General features: G+C 43.3%; 1 protein-coding gene across 1 annotated transcript in view; it reads left to right on the forward strand.

Annotated features, from left to right (window-relative positions):
• NEGR1 (neuronal growth regulator 1) overlaps positions 1–26,354 on the forward strand; it is a gene marked incomplete at its 3' end in the record, with an annotated part of 269,840 nt that overhangs the window by 216,514 nt on the left and 26,972 nt on the right. The window contains exon 6 of the mRNA XM_080623582.1: positions 599–750. Coding sequence (XP_080479708.1) covers positions 599–750 — 152 coding nt within the window. The remainder of the gene's footprint in view (positions 1–598; positions 751–26,354) is intronic.

Consider the following 26,354-nt stretch of genomic DNA (forward strand, 5'->3'; position numbering starts at 1 on the left):
CTCCATTCCCTGGTTCCTATTCAGGATGCTGTCTCGGGATGCTGAGCACATCCTTCCTAACTGCATGTTTAATTTGTAACTGTAGAGGCCTGTAAAATAAACTGTGGTCACAATCCTACACAGTCTAATCTCTAGTTACCTAACCCTCATCTGCCATCAGTTGGAGGTGTGTGAGGAACACCAGCAATCTCCAGAGCCTGACAAAACACTCTCTGAAACACCGACCATTTTCTGCCCCAAAATAGGCTATTTACATATTCAGTTGGGTTTGCCCAATTGAAAATCTAAGCTCTCCATCTGAGAGCTGTGTCCTATTCAATGGCCAGATGGAGCTATGAGCGTCAGTCATCACTTCGACTGTAGGACGCACAGACAGAACCTGTTCCCCTCAACACCCCACAGCTTCAGTGTTGCCCATGGCTTTTCCTAGCTGCTGCTGTGGTAGTTTTGCTTGACAGACTATGTTGGCAGCTTGCAGTTTACTGTGCTATCAGATATATCTAGAAAAACAGGAGAAAAAAGGATTAAAAAGAGAAAGAATAAAAGAAAATCATTGCTGTGGTATATGAGTTATAGACATTTTCTTTTTGCTTTCTAGACTGATCAATGGTCAACAAGGAATCACTATTAAAAATTATAGCACAAGATCACTTCTTACTGTTACCAATGTGACAGAAGAGCATTTTGGCAACTATACATGTGTCGCTGCCAACAAGCTAGGGACGACCAATGCCAGCCTGCCTCTCAACCGTAAGTAGCGTGGACATGTGGCAAATGTTCATGGTTGTTTGTTTCCACATACAAGGATTCAAAAGCCAAAACCAGAAGCGTGTGTTTTTCCTCCCCGTTTCTTCACAAGGTGTATAAATACCATTGAGTTCCTCAGTGCCAGGAAATGCTGCAGAGGGTTCTTTATTCCTTGCTGCAGGAGGGTTTCTGTTCTGGAAGTGATGTCACATTTTGGTGGTATCAATGAATTATGAGTCTATCAAACCCACAACTAAACCCAACCCGCCGTCGTGGTGTAGAGGCAGAATTAATGTGACATATTTCTGCTCAGAACAGCAATGTTGGAGCACAGGAACCACTGTAAATAAAGCTATGGACTTTTCCAGCAAGCTTCAAGGACTGTACTGAGCTGGAGGGTGCCAGAGCCCTGCTCATGGGTCAGGTCGTTGGTTGTGGGTCTCTGGTACAGACCAGTTGCAGAGAAGTTGGAGTGAAATCTTTTGGTTGCGGTTGTAATAGGCAAAGCAAAGTGTTAAGGTTTTTAGCATGAAGGTTGTTAGAACGGGTCTCAGATGTCCTGCCTGAAAGATATTTATATCTGTGAATTTGTAGTATTTCACAGTTGCCATCTGTCAGTGGCAGCCGAAGACGTTCATAGCTGAACTTTGGTGCTGATCTGTTCTAATAGTGATAAAACTGAAAGACAAAACTCAGAATATATCCTACACACTTTTATCTGCATAAAGATATTTCTTCCTGGGTGGAAATGTAGATTCTCAGTTGCTTACGTCCTGGGGTTATTGCCTTCAAGCCATGCAGCTTTCTTCTGAATATGCTTCTTAAATGATCTGTATTGTCAGGATATGCTGAGTTACTGCAGAGGAGACATAATAAGCAGAAAATAGCATGAAGCCTTTGCTGCCATTTTATTCACTATTTGAGAAATCATCAGCAAAGTGGAAACATTACATTTGTTGTAAACAGGAAATGCAAGAACTGAAAACAGAGGAATATTATGCCAGAAGCAGAGAGTTATTTGGTGTATTTGCAATTCAGAGAAGGTAAAATGAAGGTTTGGTTTAATTTCAAACAGAGCAGAGCTGAATCTGTCTCCTAGTTGCTGCCACGATTTTATCAGTTTTATGTTGTTGAGGTACTATGTAGCCACCCTTAAGAAGTACTTTGAGATGCAGAGGTTGGAAACATCATAAAAGCACCAAGTACTTTGCTATAAATCATAAAAATAGATGTCTCCATCATAAAAGGGATGGGATGTGTGAAGCAGAAGAGTCTGATAGAAAATACTGAACTCTGGGTCTGATCCTGACCTCATGGAATGAAATATGGGGGTAACATTGGCTCAGGGGTTTGATTGAAAGACCAAGATGAAATGTCTTATACTGTGATTTTTTTAACGCAGTCAAAACAAGGAGAGGTTTCCAGAAGGTGCTGAGCTAGATTTCAGTTGGGAATGAAGATCATACGGCAGTTTTTTCCTTGCTCGTAGTTTGCATTAATGTTACCTAGAAAAAATGTTACTTAAAACATTAAAAAATCCCAGGGTAGCAACATATTAAATGTGGACTCCTTAACTCTGCAGGGAGAATTTTCTCTAGCATGATGCTACTTACATTTTATTCTGTTGGCAATAATAGCTGAACATATGTGCTGGTTCAGGTGTGTGTGTGGGGGGGGAAGTGATAGCAGTTAATGGTTGCCTGTAAAATTTCACAGTCAAATGTAAGGTTAAGTATAATTTGATCATCATGTTACTTGACAAATGTTAAAAACTAGACGTTGATGTCTTACTTCAGAGTGTATTTTAAACTGTTGATTGCATTGGTGCAATCAACATTGTATTGTATTGGTGCAATACAGTCCAAGAGCATTTCGGCCTAAATTATTACAAGAGACTGCAGGGACAGGCCAAGGGGAATGGCTTTAACCTGCCAGAGGGGAGACTGAGATGAGCTCTTAGGCAGAAGCTCTTCCCTGTGAGGGTGCTGAGGCGCTGGCCCAGGGTGCCCAGAGAAGCTGTGGCTGCCCCATCCCTGGCAGTGTTCAAGGCCAGGCTGGACACAGGGGCTTGGAGCAAGCTGCTCCAATGGAAGGGGTCCCTGCCCGTGGCAGGGGTTGGAGCTGGGTGAGCTTTAAGGTCCCTTCCAACCCAAACCAGGCTGTGGTTCTATGATTCCCCAGCAGATATATGTGTGTGTATTCTTGGGTAAAGGTACTATTATATCCTAAAGAGCACCTCTTATACATTCTCTGGTATTTTTAGGAATTATATAAGCTACTTGTCTGGTAACTGTTGCCTTTCTTAAGAAAAACTGTTAATACAGAGGAAGCATTCATGTCCATTACCAATGGCTGCCAAAGAAATAACTTTCATTAAACACTGGTTATACAATCCATAGGTGTTACTGATGTTCAGGTTGAAACTTAGATATGTTGTCAGTAATTATTCAAAACCATAAAAAATTGTGAAGAGCTGCAGAAAAGGTCAGTAGCGACATTTGGAAGGAGAAGGAGCGGAGCAAGGTGTGTGCGAGATGTACTAGCATTTTCTGTACTAATTTAATTGCTGCAGCTAAACAGAGCTACTTTATTGAATAAGCATCCAACTGTGAACTTATGGTTAGTGCAACATGCTTATAATCTTGTCTCAAACATTTCTACATGCCAGGAAGCACCAGACCGTGCCCTCAATTTATACGTGTTGATTGCATTGTGTCCTGGTTCCTACATCAAGATTCCTAATTAAACTGGTGTCTTAATATTTTTAATGCATTGGGTCTCATGGCTGAAATACAGAAAAAACCCCAACAATAGACTCCCAAAAACTTACATTAACTCACTGTAAATTGCACATAACATGCAATAATACACACATTTCTTAGTGGAATTATGTGTAACTAGTAGTGTTGGCTATGTCTACTGGCACATCAAAGACCCAGAGGTATTGGAGGTATCTGCAGAGTGGTATCTTGTTCTTGCTATGATACATCTTCTAAATATGGGTACAGGCAACCACTTTTCATGGTAGTTCCCCAGCAGTGCCTCCTGCTGTGCCAAGTTATGAAAATCAAAGGAAAACCAGGCTTTAGAGGTCTTCTAAGATCACCTCAGTCATCTGAACAAGGGCACACTCATGATGCTGGTCATCACTTCCGGCAGTTGTTGGACCCGCTCCCCCTTGATCCATGGTGACCCTCCACCCTTACAGTCATTTTATAGTCATGCTTCTTTCCTGTGTTAGTAACGTTTCCCTTGTATTGAAACCAAACTGGAATGGGTTGCCCAGGGAGGTTGTGAGTGCTTCGTCCTTGGCGGTGTTCAAGACCAGGTTGAATGAGGCCTTGGGTGGCATGGGTTAGTGTGAGGTGTCCCTGCCCATGGCAGGGGGGTTGGAACTGGATGATCTTAAGGTTCTTTCCAACCCTAACTATTCTATGATTCTATGATTTTCTTACTGCAGCTGAAGCCAGTTTCCATCTGTCATAGTCTCCATGGGAAGAAGAAAGAGTAGGGTTTCTCAGGAGTAAGAAGAAATCGGATCTGGGCAGAGGGAGGGAAGAGCAGTGCCATGGCAAAATAATTGTATCCAAGTTCATAAAAGCCTCTCCTGAAACGAGCAAGGGGATGATCCAAAGTGAGTTGCTTCACATAGTGATACACACGTGTTTGCACTGTCATTGTCAACAGCAGTGGTGATGGGGTGGCCAAGCTGCTGGGACAGGGACCCTTCCATCACTATTTTACCGTGGGGATTTCATGGTGTCTGATACCTGAGCAGCACTCGTACTCCTGAAGTGAGTCTAGTTGAACAGCAACAGTTTCTGTACGCACTTCTTCCTTCAGCTTTAGCAAGCTTCAGTTTCTTTGCCTTTTTTCCCCTCTTTATTGCATTTTTGTTTTTCCCAAGCATACACAGGAGCTGGGATGTGAACTTCTTAATCTCAGCCTCTCTGCACCCATGTTTAGAGGGAAGGGGCCATTCAGTGCAGGGACCTGGTGGGAGCTGGGTTAGCAGTGCTGCAGGTCTGGCTGCTGGCACTCAGTTGGATGCGCTTCCCTGTGCATGAGCATGGCCCCAGCTGCAGCCCAAAACCTCCTTCAGGAGGTGCGTTTGTTATCCTGCCTGTAATGAAATCCTCCCGAAGCAGACAAGGTTTGGGCTGCATCTCCCTGGCACTAACTCCCACTGGAGTTTTCCCGTGTTTCCCATGGACAAGGCTGGTGCTGCTGCTGGAGTCCTTATCTTCAGTAATTCACATGGCTTTGAGTGTGAAAACTGCTTGGGTTGTCTTCTGTTCGCAGTTCGGTGTCGCTGTTAAGTTCTATTGACTAAGAAATGGTATTTTAATGTATTTGGATATGTGACAGTTTTAGCTCAATAGCTTTGCCTGGCCTACCAAGTTTGACATTTCTAGGAAGACAGGGACTCTCCAGGGAAATTCCCTTTGTGTCCACAGTGTCAGCCATTGTCCAATTACCTAAGAAAGATTTTGTTATTTGATCTCTCAAATACTGGCCTGCAAAGCAAATCCAACTCCAATTTGCATGGTTCTGTGTTATGTCTCAGCCAGGCAGGCTGCTCTACACCAAATAAAATACCAACAAATGTATATAACTATATACATATACAAAATTACACAAAAATTCCTGCACTGATTAGGATCCTATTCAAAGGCTGCTGCAGTCAGACAGAGGACATTTATTGATTTAATGAGGTTTGGATCAAGCCCAATGTCTCCTGTAGACATCACAGCGCAGAGAATTGTTACCGCGGACTTGATTTTTCATTGGAGGCCACCCTTCCAGTCTTATCCCTGGCAGGGACAGTCATTGTCCTGAGCTGTTCTCTTCCTCCATGTCTCAGAATGGACAGGGAACAGATCTGGAATCCATCCAAAGTTCAGAACTCAGCACCTTCAATTCTTTTATTCATACAAAATAAGACAAATGGCCACATCCTCCATTTATGTAAGTTGTAATAATTCTTTTAGATGTTGGGTTTCAGATCTTTCTGTATGGATGCCAACTGCTGCTCCAGGTCACAATTACTGAGAGCTAAGGGTAAATTTTCTCTAAATCCATTTTCCAGCTAGAGGTTTATTATGAGTTATATGGCAATAAGAGACTGTGATTGGACAAGGTAGAAATACCCCATCTGAGCAAAGCCAGGAACATGTGTATCTGCTTGACATTTAGGAGAAACTTTAAAGGCCTGAGAGTGCACCTGTGTTTCAGGGGGGAAAAACCAAACCAAAGCGCCACTGATCTTTGCTCTGGGTCCTTAATGAAGTTGCCTTTATATTATGTTGAGTTACATTTGTGTTGTTATATCTTCCAATTGTGCAATTACAGCAATAGTTAGCAATGTTTAGACACATCTTCTTTCTGAGCTGATAAATCAGAGTGCTTGAAGCACATCTAGAAGCATGACTAAACGTTCGTCTTGGGGCTCAGTTCATTATGATGATTATGCATTCAAGGTCATCCATGGAACTTAGCTGCTGAAGACAGCGGCTGCCCACATCCTGATCAGGGTGAGGAACTCTTCTTGAGCTCATTCTTCCTCTCCAGGGGTAGAAAACCTTGGAGAAAAATGTAAAATCCAAAGAACACCACACTTAACAAATGGGATGGAAACAAGACGTGCGATAACATAATGAGATAAATACATTGCACAATTCTGGAGCATTGTAGAATGCCTTGGCCTCAGATACTTTGCAGAATGGAGGAGGAGGTTCATAAGGGGGTGAGAGGAAAGAAAGGATGAGAAAATTCTTATGTCAAGAAATTGAAGGTGATTACTGTCAGTCTTCTAAAGGAAAAGAGGCTTATTGAAGTGTTGGCTCATCCAGAGAAGGTGTATTAGGAAATTTCCTCATAAAACAAGCCCAAGAGAGCTTTGACTTACTCTAAACAGTGGTAAATTCTAAACTTAATGCAAAGCACTTTGTTAAACTATTATTAAGTGTATAAGTTATCTTCATAAGAAGTTGTTAAAACCAAAGCTCCTGGGGCTTTGAAAAGGAATTATCCATTGATCAATGAACGTCATGAATCCATTTTAAACCCAAGATTTCATTATTTACACTGGAAGTCCAACAGGCTGGAAAATGCTGGAACTGAGATAATTTAGCAAAGAAATTCCAGGTTATTTAACAACAGCAGTTGTTTGGAGGCAAGCAAAGTTTCTTTGAAAGCCCGTGTGCTCCTATCATGTCAAGTGTCCTCTTAATTTAGAGATTGCCAAAAAAACATAGCGCTGGAGATGGTGTCCACAGCTTGTATTTAGCTTTCCCTGAGAGCTGCTGCATGCTCCTGAGCATCTGAACAGTTGGTGAACTGAAGCAAATGAGAAAGAAGAAAATAATTCGTTTTTTGCCTGAAAGAAAGCTAAAAGTAGACATAGAGCTTTCAAAACGAGAGGGTTTTCAGGGAGCCCACACTACAAACACTAATTAACCTCTGATCTTAACCACGTAAGTCACAAAATGCTGAGGTATTTAAATAGGCATCTAAAATAGAGAACTCGGTGTTATCCTTCCACCTACAGGTTGGTGTGCTGAGATTTTGATTGGATTTTAAATAACAAATGGAGTATAAAAGCTTCCTTTTCTCAGGGCTTTTCCAAACCTCAGGCAAAACCCATTAGCGTCAGATGCTTAGATAGTGCTGGCAATATTAGAAATACTCCATGAAAAAGACTTGGGATGAATTTTTCAGAAACGCACTTTTTTCCCCAAAGATATTATCCCAAGTAACAAAGCTGATATCTTGGCTTTCAAATGTCCTACTATGGAGCATCTACAACAGTGATCTAAATGTCACTGTGTGGTAGGATTCTGGTACTGTTACAGATACTTTACTTCTAAATTGGCCTGTAAAAAGATATCCAGAGTTTCAGACTAGGGAAGATTTAGATTTACTAACGTTACTCAAAGGTGGAACACAAACTGAGAACTTGGTCATTTAAATCCTGTTCATTTATTCAGTTTAAACATTATTTGGAGAAAAAGAATCAAATATTTGAATTATTGGGATGTGAGGAAGAAAGCAACAAATCTCATGGAGTAACCACATTGAAAACTAAGACATTCCCAGCATAGCAGCTGTTATTTATTGCAATCCCAGTATGGGCAGCTTTTATTTATCTATCCAATGAAATGTACATCCTCACCAGCCTCTTTTCTTGGCTAAGGCTGCTGCTGAGATTCCCAGAGCTTTGAGCGTGAGAAGATGCCTGTCAGGCAGGAGAAACTTTGGAATCAGCATCCAACAATGCTTTATCTAAATCAATAGACTTTAATGTTTTTAAAACCGTGATTTTACAGCCAAAGGAAGTTCTGTGCATGTCTTTATGTTCTTCAGCAAGGTTCTTCATCTAGAATTGGGCTTAAAAAGTAGTTTCCTGGTAATATCAAAGCAGTATATTGTATAAAGTATGCTTGGTATAAAATAGAACTGTAATGACTAAGTCATTGGCATTTTGAAGCAAAATAGGACATTTTGCAACCTAACAAAATCCTTTCCCTAAATGCAGATTTCTAGATGAAGATGTAATGTGAAAAAAAGGATTAAAGTTTCTCTGCACTGTTTGTCACATCCTGTCTCGGTTTCAGTGTCTCTCTGGCTGGAGCCACCTCTTACTCTTCATTTTCTACCCTGTTTCAGTCCCACAGTTCTCCTAAAGGAATTTTGCGGCCAGTCTGTTTTTGCTTGCAAATGAAAGACTCACTCCTGACCTTTCAGCATTTGCTCTCAACCAGCAGTTGCTGCTCCTGGGCTCTGTAAATTATTGGTCCACAGTTCGATGTGTGACCTGAGCAGACCAGCATCTTCAAAACATGTCTGTGTTGGTGCAAGAAAGGAAGCTCAGCTCTTTATGGTCTCTGTCAATAGCTGCTATAAAAAATACCCTAAAAGCTGCATTGCTTTGAATACAGTTCTCAGGACTGAAAGCATCAATTCCCTGTTGGTATTAATTTTTTGCCTGGGACTTTTCTTACACATTAAAAGTCATAGAATGATAGAACCACAGACTGGTTTGTGTTGGAAGGACCTTAAAATTCACCCAGTTCCAACCCGCCTCCACTAGAGCAGGTTGCTCCAAGCCCCATCCAACTTGGCCTTGAACATCTCATAATAACTGTTTTAATGATATAGCTAAGGCTGAAGCTGGTCCAAAAATGAGTGGGTATGAATTTGTCATGCATACCCCAGGCTGACAGAGGAGGATTTCTAACCCTTACACAGCTGGCTCTGCATCAGTCTTCAATACAGAGCAGAGGGGCACATAAGCAAAATTATCTTGGCAGTGAAGCTTAGTGAGTTTATCACAGGGATTTGTCCTCTGTTCAGGAAATGAACTGAAAGCCTCTGGTCTGCTCTGTACAAAAATCAAGTCAAAAAAGAAGACACAGCTCTTGCATAAAATTCCCTTTCTGCTGTTCCAATGAACACCTCAGTGAAAGCTGAACAAACCCAGTTTCACCCAGGGATTTAGTGCTGGCTTGATTTTGTTATCCTGTTTAACTAGTGGGGTGTGTGGTTGGCATTAATGAAAACAAGTGCCCTGGGTCTAACCCTGCTTCATGTCCTCTTCTCAGAGACTCACACTTCTAGATGTCTTTCAGGTGCTTTTTATTGATTTCTGTTTAAGAACAGCATCCCTCTTTGTGCAGACGCGGATTTATTTCATTTTCAATACGTTAGAAGCAGCCAGTTTGTTTTATGTGTAATTAAAGCAGTGAGAAGGGTCAGTGTAAGCATCCTCAGCACTGCAGAGCAACTGCAAGGAGCTGGGGCCAGGCCAGGGCTAGCCCAGCCAGGTTTAGGTGGGTTTGGTTATTGAGAAGAACAGAGAAGATACTTCTATTTCCAGAAATACTGTGTTCAGCTCTTGCATGTTAACATGATGTTTATAATATGCTAATAGCAGTTCATCTGTGCAACAAGATTCTGAGCTGCAGCGTGACACTTCCCTTAATGAGTTGTGCTGATCCTGCATTGGAAGCAGGAGCAGAGAAACCCATCTGACCTCAGCAGGGACGCGTCATTATTTTGGGTGGGATCTTCTGAGGCAGGATCCCAACACAGAAACAATAGCTAATCTAGTATTTCAGATTTCACTGCCTTGAACAGGGAGAAGCTATCGAGTCTGACAACAGCTCTCGCAGCCTGATAGACCCAAATCCCTTGTGGGAGATGATAAGTGAATCCGTTTAGAAGCACATTTTGTTATTTTAGCCTGCTGATGTGTGTGCTTGGAGATTCTATTTTCTTGTAGGCTATTTGCAGCAGACTTCTGTTCCTTGATCTCAGCTTTTAATAGCTCCCCAGGCAATAAATGCATTTCCTTCCTCTGAGTGTTGGCACAATGACTTGCGCTGCAGATTAGCCAGGCACTATTCGTCTCCTACCTGTTTTCCAACACGCTTCTGTATCAAATGAAAAGCAGTTGTACTTCTCAGTGACTCATTTGTAACTGGAATAGTCCGCATTATGGTTCACCGTTGTGTTCCTCTCTTGTTTCCTCTGACTTGTAGCATTATGTGGTGCTCTGTTTCTCTTGGAAGTGCAATCTTGCAATGTGCTCCTCCTTAAACTCTGCACACAGATGTGCAGACATAACTCCAGCCTCAATTAAGTCTCCTTTTACAGGAATTGTAGACATTTTATGAGTTTCATCATGACATTGGCACATTTCACCATGTAATTTATAGAGATTTGTAATGATTCATTTGATAGGCATTGTCTGTGGATTTCAGTTCATCAGGGATCGGCAGAACTCTAATTACACAGTAATTATTAAATAACTTATTCACAAATTGCTGTGCCAGTGAAAGCAAATATAAGAGCAGTTGAGCAGCATCTAGTCCTTCGAGGCATGTGTTATATACATATGAGGATTGCAAAGATGGGGGTGTTTGCTCTAAACACGTAGTAATGGATGGATCAGGCAGGAATGTCTATAAATGAGAATGAGACTGCTATGGTAAGAATGGTCTCAACCTCTATTCCCAGAAGCCTTTCTTTCACCTGGGAATCCCGGTTTCATCCGGAGGCCGTTAGGTCAGGAACCCCGATTGCAGGAGTCCCCATGTCAGTGAAATGCTGGTCTGAAAGTAAAACTGAAACAGGGTTAGAAAGTGAAGAGGTGGTTGAAGCCAGAGACTCCCTCTTCCCATCCCAGTAGCTGTACAGTACCAAAGCACAGAAGGGTCACAAAGAGGCCCAGGGAGTACAATGAAGGCTGAATAGATTGGGATTTAAAATCCCTGTTTTCACAGTTCCAGAAAAGGCCACGGAGCTGCTGCGAGGGCTGGAGCAGCTCTGCTCTGGAGCCAGGCTGAGAGAGCTGGGCTGGGGCAGCCTGGAGAAGAGAAGGCTCCTGAAGGGGAGACCTGAGAGCAGCTCCAGTGCCTAAAGGGGCTGCAGGAAACCTGGAGAGGGGCTTGGGACAAGGGCCTGTAGGGACAGGCCAAGGGGAATGGCTTTAACCTGCCAGAGGGGAGACTGAGATGAGCTCTTAGGCAGAAGCTCTTCCCTGTGAGGGTGCTGAGGCGCTGGCACAGGGTGCCCAGAGAAGCTGTGGCTGCCCCGTCCCTGGCAGTGTTCAAGGCCAGGTTGGACACAGGGGCTTGGAGCAAGCTGCTCCAGTGGAAGGGGTCCCTGCCCGTGGCAGGGGTTGGAGCTGGAGGAGCTTTAAGGTCCCTTCCAACACAAACCAGGCTGGGATTCTATGTTAACAGTGAGTCCAGCCTTGTGTGGGATGACTGAAACCAGTGCTGCCGGACAGGGTTTAATTTGCTGCAGTGAGGAAGGCATCTTTTGGGAGATTTCCCTGCATCCAGGGTATCTTTATGGGAGTTGTGTGTATTCAGAAGTAGGAGAAAATGAACAAACCTGCCTATGACCACAGACCTGCAGAACCACTTGTTTAACACTATTAGCAGTTGCAAGCATAGCACTATGCATACAGGAAGGAGGTAGTGCCATGGTGTGCGTCATATTGCATCTCTAATGTATATTTTGCCTTATTTACACCCAGAAATACAGTGACAGTTGTGCAGATCTAAAGAGTGACCTCTGAGAACAAGAATATCGTTATTGGGAGTCAGAGCAATGCTAATCATATGTTTCTGAACAGCAAAAATGCTAACAGATTTTTAGACCTCCATTATTCATAAGCTTCCTATTTATACATATGAATGAAAGACCAAGTCAAAAGGATGCAGACTACTTTGTCTCTTTTTCTTCAGTTTGTTACGGTCTCAAGAGCTGTAAAAATCATTAAAGCAGCAATGTTGTCTGGAAAAATTGGAAATAAGGACTAATGAACAAATACTGTTTATCCTTTTTAATACTGTAATTCGAACAACTAAATGAAAACATTGAATTTTGTGTAACTTCTGTGATTTAGATGTAATTAAAATGTTGGTAGGAGACAGGAACTCAGTAGGTTTCTCTGCTTGCATCATCCTGGTTCTGTTGCCTGAGGCCCAGAGAGCACCCAATGCCACAGCCAAGGGAAAGGGTGACTCGGCAGAAGCCACCTCAGACCTTTGGCATCAGCAGAAGGTTGTTTTCAGGCAGTACCTGAGAGCTGGGCTGTTTGTCTTTTACATTTCTATGTCTGTTTTAGAACTGAGTTCTATGACTCCAGTCTGTGAACCTGGTGTGGAACAGGCTGGGAAGGGTTCATTAAGCACTTAGTGATCACTTTCAGATGATTCCTAAAATGTTCTTTCTCTTCCATTAGCGGAGCCATTCCTCTTCCTCCATTCAGTTTAATTAAAAAACATGCAGTTTATTTTAGAGGGAATGGCTTGAACCTGCCAGAGGGGAGACTGAGATGAGCTCTTAGGCAGAAGCTCTTCCCTGTGAGGGTGCTGAGGCGCTGGCCCAGGGTGCCCAGGGAAGCTGTGGCTGCCCCATCCCTGGCAGTGTTCAAGGCCAGGTTGGACACAGGGGCTTGGAGCAAGCTGCTCCAGTGGAAGGGGTCCCTGCCCGTGGCAGTGATTGGAGCTGGAGGAGCTTTAAGGTCCCTTCCAACACAAATCATTCTCTGATTATACAATCATGTTTTGATTGCTTGACTTTACTTTCAGTTCTGTAAATGTCCCATGTGTCGCATGTGCCAGATGCTGACATTCATGGATTGACAGGCAAACCACAACCAAGTTTAAATGGGCAGTAAAGCAGCACAGGAACAGGTTAGGTTACAACAGGAAGCTTCAAAAAAACTCCTCTTAACTTACCATGGTTAAAACATCTGCTTCTTTCCCTCCTTGGCAGACAGTCTGACGTGGGTCTGGCTGCAGCCACTCACTGGGGAGCTGAGAAGCTTCCAGAGTGCAGAGGAAGGGAATTTTATAAATCGTATCTTCAGTAGTGCTTCTCGATAAACATTACAGGAAAAACATTGTGGAGGGTTTCATAAACAGGTCCTCAACAAGGCTGCACATTGCTTGTGCCTTTTATTATCTTTTATTTCTGATAATACTCAGCAGTGTAACTGGATACACAGCGCTGAGCGAAACGTTTTCGGTTTGACATGAAACGAGCCCCATTGATGCGCCTTACAATGCAAAAGTGCTTCCTGAGGTTTGGAAGTTCTTGTTGTGTTTCCTAAACTGCAGAGGGTGCTCCCTAGGCTGGAAACTGGGTGCTTTAGAAATCTTCTGCATCTGAAAGGGCTTCTTTGAAAAAACCCATCCTGATATGGCTTTACATTGAGTGAGTAATGTGTTCCTGGCAGTGGGGTGGCCAGATTGTTTTGATGCCTATGGCATTTCAGGATGAGAGCAGATGTTGTTGACTGGGTACTGCTGGTCCCTTCCCCTTCTGGAAGCATCTCTAAATCCAGAGCATTCTTTCACTCTCTGGTGTCGCATTTGTTGCTCTGCCCCTCTCCCACATCCAGAGTCTGTGGTCAGCCCTATGCACCCAGGGTGCAAGTGGGAGTCACCATAACAAAGTATTTCTACCTGGGTTTGGAGTTCTTTGCCTTTTCTTGGCTTCTCTCCACATGTAACCCTCCTCATCTCCAAACAAACCACCCATAGCCATGTTTTCTTTGCAATTAATGAATTCATTCCTTTTGCTGACCTCAGGTAGGTGGCCCTTTGCATGGCTTGTTTTACATTTGCCTCTCAGACTTGCTTTATGGGGTTTCTTCAGCCACACCTTGCATGGGACCATAGAAGGCTGAGAGTGCTGAGGGTCATTCTGAAACCTGTAAAGATTCCAGCATTCCAATTTATTTTCCAGATCTGAAAGGTTTCATTATCCATTTATTCACATCTTTTCATTCCTTGACATTCCTCACACTTTACTTCTTCATTTTTTGACAGTTCAGTGCTTGTAATTGTGCAACTATGCACTGGTGATGGGACCTTGAACCAGTGGGTATATTCCTATGATACTCAAAGAGCACACTGCAATATGAGGGGCATAGATTCCTGATATATTCCTTTCCTCAGTCGTCAGGCATTCCTGAGAAAGGTAAAGCCTTGAGCATAGACCAACACGTTACAGATGTGAAATTGTTGTGATCATAGAACAGTTACGGTTGGAAAAGACCTGCTAGTTCCAGTTCTAGTTGTGACAGTGAGGAGAGAAATTGCATCCCCTTACTGGCAAGAATATCAAATGCGGGACCTTTATTTTAAACATGATTTGAAAGGTTATAGTGGAAATAAATTTTTGCTTGTTAGTGGTTCACACACACCCCCATTAAACTAAATTTAAAGCATTTTTTTTCACACTATAAAACAGTTGATCCTACATAAGCCATGATGATTCATTTTGGAGCTTCTTCAAAATCACATAAATAAAAACCCTTTCACGGTCTCCAGATTAAAACAATGGGCTATTTTAGCATCTTTCTCTCATTTTTTATAAGAAAATCAGATTCCACTAGAATTTGAAGTAAAATTTAAATTTATCCTATTATTTTCTTTGTGCCAGCTAAGATCACGTGTGGTGCTCAGGCTGGTGCTGCACAGAAAAGCCTTTCATCAGGCTTCTTTTGCAAGAGTGACAGTAAAAGGTGTCAGTAATGTGGCTTTCTACAGGCCTCAAAATATGAGATTATTTACTTAAAAAGTAAATCAGGTAAACCCAAAGTACCATAGGTGTAGGGCAGTGAAAACTGCCTGGCCATGTCAGGTCTCCAACTTCAAGCTGGTGATGATGTATCTTTATAACGTCTCAAAGACACTGAGCTGTTAAATTCCATCCTGTAACAGAGCAAACCATTCAAATAAAACAAACCATTACTAAGCACTTACAGTGTAATAACTCAAACCTGTACAAGAGCTCAAAATGTAATTGCAAAATACTAATGGGGAGTGAAAGACATAGAATAAATTAAGGTCCTGTCTCTACCCAACCCACTTGCAGTTTCCATCCAGAAGATTTATTATCAGCTATGTTTTTCCCTTTACCATTGCACTGAAACAGTCTCTGGTTTACCTAGGTTGAAAGCTCTCCATTTCAGAATAAATCATTAATCTTTAACTAAGATGATAAAGCCCAGGAGAGATTAGATTGAATAAACCTGGCTAATTACCACAGATCATAAATGAAAATAGTTAAGAAAGGGGGGTGTTTCAATTAATTAATGTGTTAGTATTTCATTGCCAGTTGTATTTTGGACCCGTTATTGATTTCTCCAATACACACAAATCTAAATATTATTACAGAAGAATCTCAATATTTTACTGTAGTAAAATACTATAGGGGTAGGAAAATTACTGTAGGGACAGGCCAAGGGGAATGGCTTGAACCTGCCAGAGGGGAGACTGAGATGAGCTCTTAGGCAGAAGCTCTTCCCTGTGAGGGTGCTGAGGCGCTGGCCCAGGGTGCCCAGAGAAGCTGTGGCTGCCCCATCCCTGGCAGTGTTCAAGGCCAGGTTGGACACAGGGGCTTGGAGCAAGCTGCTCCAGTGGAAGGGGTCCCTGCCCCGTGGCAGGGGTTGGAGCTGGAGGAGCTTTAAGGTCCCTTCAACACAAACCAGGCTGAGGCTCTGTGATTCCACTGATGCAGACTGTCACAGTTTAACCTCAAACCAGGGCTGAAATGGAACCCAGCTTTTTGTATTCTTGTTACAAAATGCCCTCCTTACCCTCTGTAAACACACTCATCTGTCTCCAATGTGCTTCAACACAGATGTAGAAATTGCATTCGCGTAGATACATCATTACTGATAGTGGGTAAGCACCTACCCCCCTCCTACAGTAAAATACCTCATAAAGGTGTGCTTTCTCTTACGCAGCATATGTAAATGCCATTCGGTAGTAAATGTAAATATTTAATCCTACCTGTTCGAATCATATCTATCTATCTTAAGAAAACTCACGGGATTTTAAACTGAGTATAAATAGGGAAACTGTTTAGCCTGGTGATGGTTAATATCTGCAAAATGCAAGAATAAACTAGAGTAATGTTAGAAAGAAAACACTGGAGCATGCACCAGTGTTACGGCTTTGTCAGATTAAGTGTGTATCTTCTGTTGATTGTATATCTGACTTCTCAGTCTCCCTAAGAAAACACGATGGAGGAGAATGGGTTTCTGTGCTCTTGCATGTGTCATACCCCGAAATGAGTGTTTAAGAAACATAGGCTTTAGTTAAGGTAACGTGGGTTGGTTCCAGTAGTCATTTCACACTGGGGATTGAAATACCCAAAGGATGGCAGAAACTGATGTTAGTTGAAGGCTACAGAACCCAATTAAAACATGTCCCAGTTTCTGTTTGTCATCGTTACTGTGAAATAGCTTGGACTTTCTGTCACCTTAATAGTGAAGAGTACAAAGAATTAAATTATTCCTAAGACTTGTATAGCATTGCTTTTTGTTCTGAAAAACAGAATCTGACTCATAATAAGGAATAGTTTTTGTTTTAAAAACTGGGATCATCCTAACAGTATCCATTGCACCAACCAAAACAGTCCATTTGGGGCCAGATGCAGAGTGATAAATGCAACTGTCTTTGTGATAACAAAATGGGTTTGTAGCTTTGAATTCTCTAATGTTCACAGTGGTGGTGCTGAGCTCCTGCTGGGCAGGGGCTCCAGAGAACTGGAAAGAGCATTGTCTTTTTTGTATTGGCAAAGAATTACCCTATCCTGATGGATTGAAATGGTCTTTAGGGGCACTAACATCCCCTGTGAGTGACAGACAAACATTGCTCGCTGGCTCCAGCATCAGGAGAAACGTGTTCCCACACCTGGAGCTGAGGAGCATGGGAAGAGGCACCAGCCTGCATCAGGGCAGGATGCCGGTGAATGGGAATAGGGCTGGAAAGCCACTGTCTGCTCTTTGCCTTGATACAGAACTGTACTGGACTGCTCCTGTGTTGATGAAGTCTGCATTCTGTGATGTGTGGTTTTTGAAGACTTTGATCTGCACAGAATATCCTCACAGCCTTCATTTACTGGGAAATATATATATATATATATTATATTTTAAATATTGCTAATATGAAATTAATGGAAATATTTAATCCCCATCCCTGGCAGTGTTCAAGGCCAGGTTGGACACAGGGGCTTGGAGCAAGCTGCTCTAATGGAAGGTGTCCCTGCCCATGGCAGGGGTTGGAGCTGGATGAGCTTTAAGGTCTCTTCCAACACAAACTGTTCCGTGATTCTGATTTAGACAGAACTGTGCTTCAGAAATCAGATCCATAGACAATTTATTTTCTGTTACACTGAAGCAGCTCATTTTTACAGGGTTAAACCCATCTCAACAGACTAAGAATGTCCAGTGCTGAGTCCAGTTGCTTGACGTGTCTTGTCATTTCAAATCTGTTATTAGAAAAATTAGTGCATTGCCTTGATAAACTGTAGAGGGAGAAGCAGCAGATGGAGACTGAGGGGTTTGGCAAGGCACCAACGACAGGAAAGCTGTCAGAAGTCCTGTGTATTGTTAGGAGATAACATACAGAGAGCTGATGTGGGTGCGCAGGGGAAGAAAGGGGAATGGGGCTAAATAATGAGCACTCTTCTCACATTGTGTTTGTGCCAGGGCAAGGCATGGCAAAAAGAGACAGGAGAAGGAGAGGAGAATGAAGGTGAACGTCTGTGGTCCCATGGCTTTCTGCATTTCTCAAGCTGTGTCTTCTCATTGCCCTCTCCTTCTTGGATGTAATAAATCTGGACTGAAGTCCTGTCAGGATGTGAGCTCTGGCTCTGAGGGGCTGTGTTAGAGACCCTCGCCCCCAGCCCAGGCTGCCACTGTGCTGTGCATAATAAATAATAATAATAAATCATCTTGAAGCACCACAGAGGCTTCATCCCTACATCTTCCCTGAGCACTGTCAGCAAGTTTGGGTTTTACCAACTTTCTGTTTAGATAAATCTCACCTCAGACTTGCACTGTGGGAAAGCGGGCAGCATGTGCAAGCACAGGCTGGCATTTTGGTGGGTTTTCTCTTTCCTCCATCAGCAGACCTCTCTGTAAGACTGAAATGTGTTGTAACTGGAAGCATCACGCACCGGTTTGAGCTCTGTTACATGCCTGAACTCTCACAGAGTGCAGCTTAATCTTGAAATTGTGTTACTGAAGTAGTAAATCCCATAATAGAAAGTGTATTCTGGAAAACAGTGATCAAACTCTTCTGCGAGAGACACCATAACGGTTATATTTGCATGCAATGACACTGAGCTGTGGGTGTGAGTCGCCTTACTCCATCTCAAATGGATGATGGAGTCAAGACTGGAGTAGTGGATAAGGAAATGTGGCTTCCTTAGGGTGAGTGACTGGACATAACTCACGTTAGCACTGAAGTAATCCAGTATCAGCAGTAACAATGCATCCATCACTATCATGTCTGCACCTTTTTAAGTCGAAAGACAGGAAAAGTGTCTGGCACGTATACCTTGGGCAAGTGTGTGTCTGCTCTTGGTTTGGGAGATGGGGTTTGTATGGTTTTATCTGGGAGTCAGAGGCTTACAGGCTGGTTTTCTGCAGGCAAAAGGCTGACCCAATGTGTTGTTCACTCTGTCTGAGTTTTTAATATTCTCTTGGGGGAAAAAAGGTTGTTTTGTGCTATTAAGAGGCTGGGACTGGGAGGACGCCTGGGTCAGCGAATCTAATCCCCTTATACCGCAGGCTGCTCCGTCGTGTAATCCCTTCCATAAACTAATCGAGTTTCCTCCTCTAAGGAGTTGGTTTTCCTTTGTACGAGCTCTGAGGAGAACAGCCAGACTATAAAGGCTGCAGACCCACTTTGGATTTCTGAATGCATTCACGCTCGGTTTATACCCATCAGTTCATGCAAACAGGGGCTGATGAATTACTTGGATCCTTAATCATATACTAGGAAATTTTCTAGGCAAATAATTACAAGTAATTGGGCTCTAGTAAAGCAATAGCCAGCTTTAATTTACTTGCTTATTTTTACCTGCCTGTATCCTTTAATAAGCTCCTTCCAGCTCATATTTTTCTAAAGCTTTGCATGCCATGAAGTTGTAGCTCTGTGTGCTTACCCTCCTCAAACACACCTTTCATTCTCAGTCCCACTGTACCTGCTTTCCTCCTCTTCCCCTGAATTTACTGTTGAATTGCTAATTTCATGTGCAAATGTATTTAAATCCCTCTGACCTGAGTATCCTGAGCTGATTGAGTTTTCCTTTGACTTTGGTCTGGCAATTTCCATTCCCATTTTGTTATCCAGAATGCCATCTTTTAAGCTTTTACTGAATATATTATAAATATATACATATATATTTTTAGGTCCATGCTTAATTTCTCTACTGTATCTCTGTGAGCAGGGCTGCTTTCATTCTCATTAAGATATCTATGGGGTGTTTTGGAGCAGGTTTTCCATGGCTTCCTTCCCAAGGCGCTGTACATCTGGGTATCTGGGCAGCTCCCCCTTCATCCCAGCCCAGCTGGGTTTCCCAGCCATTGCTTCTGGATAACAAATTCCTTTTGTTCTGTGTAAGTTTCCTCCTTGTGCTGTGTAGCCTTTCATGGGGCGGTTTCCCATTCTGTTAACAGGTTTTCTCTGAAAGCTTTTTCTTACCTGCGATCAGAAAGGACTTTCTAGATATTATCTCTTTCCTTCTGGTAAAAGGCAACATTAAATGTCCTTGACATTAGACTGCACCTCCTTGTCCCAGCTGTCTTTAATAGCTTATATTCTCCAAAGGTTTCTCTTGAGGATTAGAGCAGCAGTTACAAGTCTGTGGGGTTTAATCGGGCACTTTATTTAAACTCAATCAATGGCTGATCTCTAATGCCAGATTATTTCCAGCAGTTGGCTCTAGCACACGCTCACCACCACTGATCAAAGCTGATTTTAGAAGAATGTTAGGTTTTTTCTCTTCCCTTGACAGTGTGGTACAGATACCTACACACCTTAGAATCCCAGACTGGTCTGAGTTGGAAGGGACCTTAAAGCCCATCCAGCTCCAACCCCTGCCACGGGCAGGGACCCCTTCCACTGGAGCAGCTTGCTCCAAGCCCCTGTGTCCAACCTGGCCTTGAACACTGCCAGGGATGGGGCAGCCACAGCTTCTCTGGGCACCCTGGGCCAGCGCCTCAGCACCCTCACAGGGAAGAGCTTCTGCCTAAGAGCTCATCTCAGTCTCCCCTCTGGCAGGTTCAAGCCATTCCCCTTGGCCTGTCCCTACAGGCCCTTGTCCCAAGCCCCTCTCCAGGTTTCCTGCAGCCCCTTTAGGCACTGGAGCTGCTCTCAGGTCTCCCCTTCAGGAGCCTTCTCTTCTCCAGGCTGCCCCAGCCCAGCTCTGTCAGCCTGGCTCCAGAGCAGAGCTGCTCCAGCCCTCGCAGCATCTTTGTGATCACCTTATCCCCCATTTCCCCTTCCTTCACCTCCACCAAGTCAGGACGTTACACCCAGGACCTGTAGTATTTCTCTGTTTAAAATCTCTCTAGTTTTCTCTGTCAAAATCTGACTTTCCAGATAAATAGATTTCCTTGTGTTAACCCAAGAACACTTTTCTCTACCTTTCTCAAAGTAATGTTAAGCCAGACAGTTTGTTTTACCCATGTTATCTTCTCTTTCTTCTCTGTACTCCATTCCACCACCAGTGTAGGATGCAGCAGTCTCTTGGAGTGCTCCCTACCCTGTTCCACCATGGCTTCAGCCACAGCTGCCACCCTGCATTGCTGCCTTTGGTCACAGTCAGCTCCATCTAGGGGTCTTTACATTGCTTACAGGCAGTTCTGTTATTTCTCCCTGGCCATGCTCAATGTCAGGCTGTGATTTGTACACCCCTCCTGCCAGCATCACTTAGCTGACTGCTGTTTTCAGCAGCATTACTACTTCTTCCATGCACTTAATCTGTCTTTATTTGCTGTCCTGTCTATGATCACTTTGTTTTCTTTCTTTTCCTATGCACAGTTGCAGAGATTGAGCTTGAGCTTCTCCCAACCTTCCCCTATTTTCTTCTTAAAGCTGCCTGAGTCAGGGATTCAGCCTTCACCCCAGAGGGCAGCTGCCACTGGTCCCTCAGTGCACCAGCCCTTCTCCTAAAGCTAGCTCCATGACTTCTGCACATTTCCAGTGTCTGGCAGCACCTCAAAAACATCAGGATAGGGTTGGAACTAGATGGTCTTTAAGGTCCCTTCCACCCCTAGCCATCCTATGATTCTCATTCCAGATTCATCCCACACCATCGCTGTGAAGTTCTGCTTTCTGTGATGACATCTCTGGCAGCATCCTCAAGCATTCCCCATATGGTCAGTAGGGTATAAGGACTACCTTGGTCAGTGGTTTTAGGCATTAGTAGACCCTGACAGAAATTACCAGTTTCCCATGTATGTTTAGCAGCCAGTGATGCTGTGTCACTACCCCTATGCCCAGCTTGCTCCTGTTTGTATTTTTCGGTCCCAGCTTGAATTAAAGCTCTGCTTTAAAATAATGAGATGCTTTTGGCTCACGCCCACCACATCAGAACAGTGTTACTGCCATCCCTGGCAGTGTTCAAGGCCAAGTTGGACAGAGCCTTGGGTGACACGGTTTAGTGTGAGGGGATTGGAACTGGATGATCTTCAGGTCCTTTCCAACACAAACTATTCTGTGATAACAAGAAGGATCCTGATGCGGCAATCTGGACAGCAGCAGTGCTGTAAAGGGCAGACTAAGAGGTAGTGTGGGCACATTGGTTTTCCTCTGCTTCATGAAACAGATCTTAAAGATTCCGCTGAAGGAGAATTCTCCACTGAAGTCACAGCAGTGACACAGAATATCACGATTTCCCATTATACTATCACAGGTTTTTCCACCCTTGAAAATTTGAGCAGCCCTGATCTTGGGGAATTGAGGTGCCAGCAAAATGAAGTGCAGATACTGGGATACGACCACTGTTCCCTACACACCTCTGCCTCCCAGTGCCACTAAGAAGTCATTAACGTATTTTAATTTTGATGAACCAGCCTAGTGTGCTTATAGGAAAACCAGCTGGTTTTGTTTTCTCTCCATAGACCTGAACAGTTTCATGAATAAAGATTTGCAAAGAGGTTTAGAACTTGAAATCAGAAATATATCCACCTCTCCAATTCCTTAACCTAATAATGGATTTCAAAAATGAAGAGTTTTGCAAGAATTATGCATGATATTACCACCTTCGCTCCCAGCCTCAGTGATGCTACGAGGCTGTGATTTTATGCTACCTTAAGTACCTACAATTAAGTCTAAATCCAATGTTCCCAAAGGAGGCCTAATTCTAGTAAAATCCCTGCTGGTTTGGGTATGGTATTTTGCCTTTTAATGAATTATTGTACTCATAGAGTATGTTAATTTACTTCATTGTTGTAAAGAATGTTGTTATTCTGCAGCCAGAGGAACGTTCTCCTTTACAGGAAGCCATAGCAACAAGACAGATTGACTCCTAAATTCAGAAGGAAAAGAGCCTGTAGTAGGGTAGCCAGAAAAACAACTTTTGTCATCGCTGTACAATGCACTTGAAGCAAAGCTGCTAATTAGACACGAGACGCAGGATGTAATTTCTCAGAACATAAAGATTCAGACAAAATTGAAGACTGTGAAATCAAATCCTTATAAAACAGTCATTACAACACAAAATTGAGGAATTCTTGATAATTCTTTAGTTTTTTCTGAGCCTCTTAACACAATTCCTTTTTCTCTTTCTAAAACCTACATTGCTGTATGCAGGAGTACAACCTTATTTCAAAGCAAACATCATGGGTGCAGACAGTCAGGAACATTCTGGTGTGTTGCCTTCCTCTTTCTCCTTACTTTAGGCATGAGCAGCACTCCTTGGCCAGGGCCATCCCCAGCAGCTCAGCTCTGCCCTGGCAGACTCTTCCAGATCCCCCATGCAGTGAGACATAAGCCAGGACCTTCGCTGTGCCTCTCTCCTAAGAAAGCAGATTTGGGGTCTTAAGCAGATGGAATCAAAACCCACAGATACATCGCTATGGCTCTTGCACACTTTCCTAAACCAGGTCAATGTAGCAAAGTCCATGTTTACTAAAAGTCAGACATTGCTGAAATCAGTTTAGTTCATCAGACTTCACTGTACAATTATTTCTGTAGATTTCTGTAATTTTGCTTTATATCTGCTAAATACACTGGGAAAATACTTTTTATAAGAGCAAGTAGGGACAAGATAAGGGGAATGGCTTGAACCTGAGATTGAAATGAGCTCTTAGGCAGAAGCTCTTCCCTGTGAGGGTGCTGAGGCGCTGGCCCAGGGTGCCCAGAGAAGCTGTGGCTGCCCCATCCCTGGCAGTGTTCAAGGCCAGGTTGGACACAGGGGCTTGGAGCAAGCTGCTCCAGTGGAAGGGGTCCCTGCCCGTGGCAGGGGTTGGAACTGGGTGAGCTTTGAGGTCCCTTCAACACAAACCAGGCTGGGATTCTGTGGTTCTATAACCCCCTGTTTGCACCGTATCCAGTTAAGTAGAAACCTTTGTCTGAAGCACAACACAACACCCAGAAGAATCCTCTACCATCATTTATGTCCTTCACTGACTTTGTGTCAGGCTTGCTGGAAGCAGTCAGCTCCTGCTGCCCTGCACCCCATCACCCAAGCACCATGGCAGGGAGTGCAAACCTGGGATGCTCTCTCCACTGCCACATACATAAACTACCCCTATACAGGGGCAGGAAACCTTCATACTAGACTTTAAACCGTTTTTATGTTCAGGACTGCTCAAGATGTCACCAGCCTTCATGGGTTTTAAATTTCAATATTGTTGGAGTAATACAATTGTAATTCCATTGTATTTTAAGTAAAGTGGTTTGAATTTATCAGCACCAATGATGTGTTTGTCAAGATATCAAGTCAATATTTTTCAGATTGGAAGCATTCATCTCTATTATCAGAGTTCTTTGTGTCAGTAAGTTGGTAAAGAAACTTCATATCTTTCTGTTTGGCAAAATATTTGTCTGTTCTTTCACTTAGCATAATTTCTGCATCACATTAACCTGAGCAGTAATTGTAGAATTGGACGAGAGAGGAGAATGTGTTCAGCTATTACCCGTACATCCATTGTTGTCAGCTCGCCCACACGGTTTTTCATTAGTTTCTTGTTATAGTCAAGATGTGGTCAATGATCTTTTGAGCTTGGTAATTTTGTTAAACCTTTTTTATTAAGGGTATTGAATGGCTACATTGAGATGATGCTGGCTCCTGTGCGAGATTGATTGGGACTGGTATTTCATTTTGCATAGCGCTATTCAGAGCTAATAAGAAGGCAGAGAATAATGAATTTTAAAGTAAAATTATAATGAAAAGCCACAGGTGATTGTTTCATTAGGCTGGATGCTGGAGAACTGTGCTCTTAACTCTTTCTATCATTTGTATTGGTTGCCCCAGGTGAAGTAAACATCTTCAAAATGGGTTTGATGGGTTTGAGAAATGTTTTCTTTGGGAAAGGTTCAATAATTAAAAAGATGTGCAATTTTGAAAGTTCACTAAAGCATAAAACTATTACTTTTTTCAAAGTTATTACCCTAACTTTCACCCATCAGAGGAAATTATTTTCAGTTAGGTGGGCAAAATGCCCTTCTTCCAGCCAGGCTTTGTTATTCCCGGGCAAAATGGTTCTGAGCTTGAGAGCTCCAAGGGTTGCTTTGCCAAGGTGGCAGCAGTAATCTGTGTATATTTGGAGTGGGATGGTCCCGATGTTGTATATGGTGACACATGAGTTGTATATGGTGAAGATGAGTAACACAGCTGGGAAAAGACAGATGCTGATGTGCAGCTCATGGGCACAGGAGGCTGGTGCATGTTTGTCACCGGCCTGCAATGGCCAGCCCGGTCTCGTGATGAACGTGTCGTGTCTGTTGCATGACTGTTTGCTGTCTCATTCTGTACTTGTCTTCCATGTGTGATTAACTCCCAAATGTTCTTTTTTTTTTTTTCCTTTTCCCTTTTTGTAGAAATTATTGAGCCTACTACCTCTAGTCCTGTCTCAAGCCCAGGTCAGTATCCACATACATTCACGAAGTATGTCTGGGTACTTCTCAGGGACTCATACGGATGCATTGCCATATCAATAACTGGAATTGATTACGAGCAGCTTTGTTGTGGTGGTGCTGGACTGTCTCCTTCCGTCTTTGTGCATCCATTGGTTTGTCTTTCCCTCCAGGCTCCATATCTTGTCCTCTTCTCAAGTTTCCCCTTTCAGAAACCCTCTCCCCACATCCCAGTTTTCCTCCATCCAGCCTCTGCCCCAGGGTGATGTACGCAGGGCAATGCAGCCGCGCGGTGTCATTGCTGTGTTTGTTCTTTGTGAAAACCTGACCCTGCTCTGGTGTTGCTGTGAACATGAACGTTGGTTTGAGGCTTACGGACTTCTTGCTGTCTCATCGAATGACTCGTAGGACCATCTAAGACTTCACCGTCAGGTGGTTCTCATTTTAGGGTGCCAGAAGGAGTTCCTGGAGAGCTGGAAAGCCTGCCCTTGGCTTGGCGGGTGGTAAGAGGTCCTGGCATTGGTGCTGACTTCCCATTTTCTTAGGGTTTCCCATTGCTGCTTCCCAGAGGACACCTCAGTGGAGCTTGCCAGCCTGGCACAGGCTATCAAACAGGGGCTGCCCTGCCCAGAAGTGTTAAAGGATTCCTCCAGTTCAGCTTGTATGACCCTGCTCATTGCAAGAGGGTTTCAGTAGATGACCTTCAAAGGTCCCTTCCAACCCAAACTATTCTATGATCCTGTGAATATTCCCAACCATTTCCCAAGGGGGAAGTCATGAGTCTAATGTACCATGCTCTAGCTTCCACTGCTCTACTTTAAACCCCTTCCCTGGGATGCAGTTGCAGCATCAGACCCAATAGGCTGATATTATTTCTATGTGCATAACGTGGTACAATAGGTGATGCTCAGGTCATCTCCAATAGGAGTCTGGGAAGCATTAGGGGGATCATCTGGGAGACAAACTCAAGGAGAATTTTCCCCTGGCACATCCTATACATGAAGCAGACTTTCCTTTCCAAATTAAGGTAAAGCTATTAGAAAGAAGCAACCCTCTCCCCATTTAAAAACACAGCTTAAACAGAGCTACAAAAGAAAAGCGAGGCAGCAGACTGCTCCACCCACCTGAGAGGAGCAGAGAGACGAGAGTGTAAATCTTCAGTGCTTTTAATTAAAGGGCTTAGGAAGGGCAATCTCC

This window comes from Psittacula echo (assembly GCF_963264785.1).
Source record: "Psittacula echo genome assembly, chromosome: 7".
NCBI lineage: Eukaryota > Metazoa > Chordata > Aves > Psittaciformes > Psittacidae > Psittacula > Psittacula echo.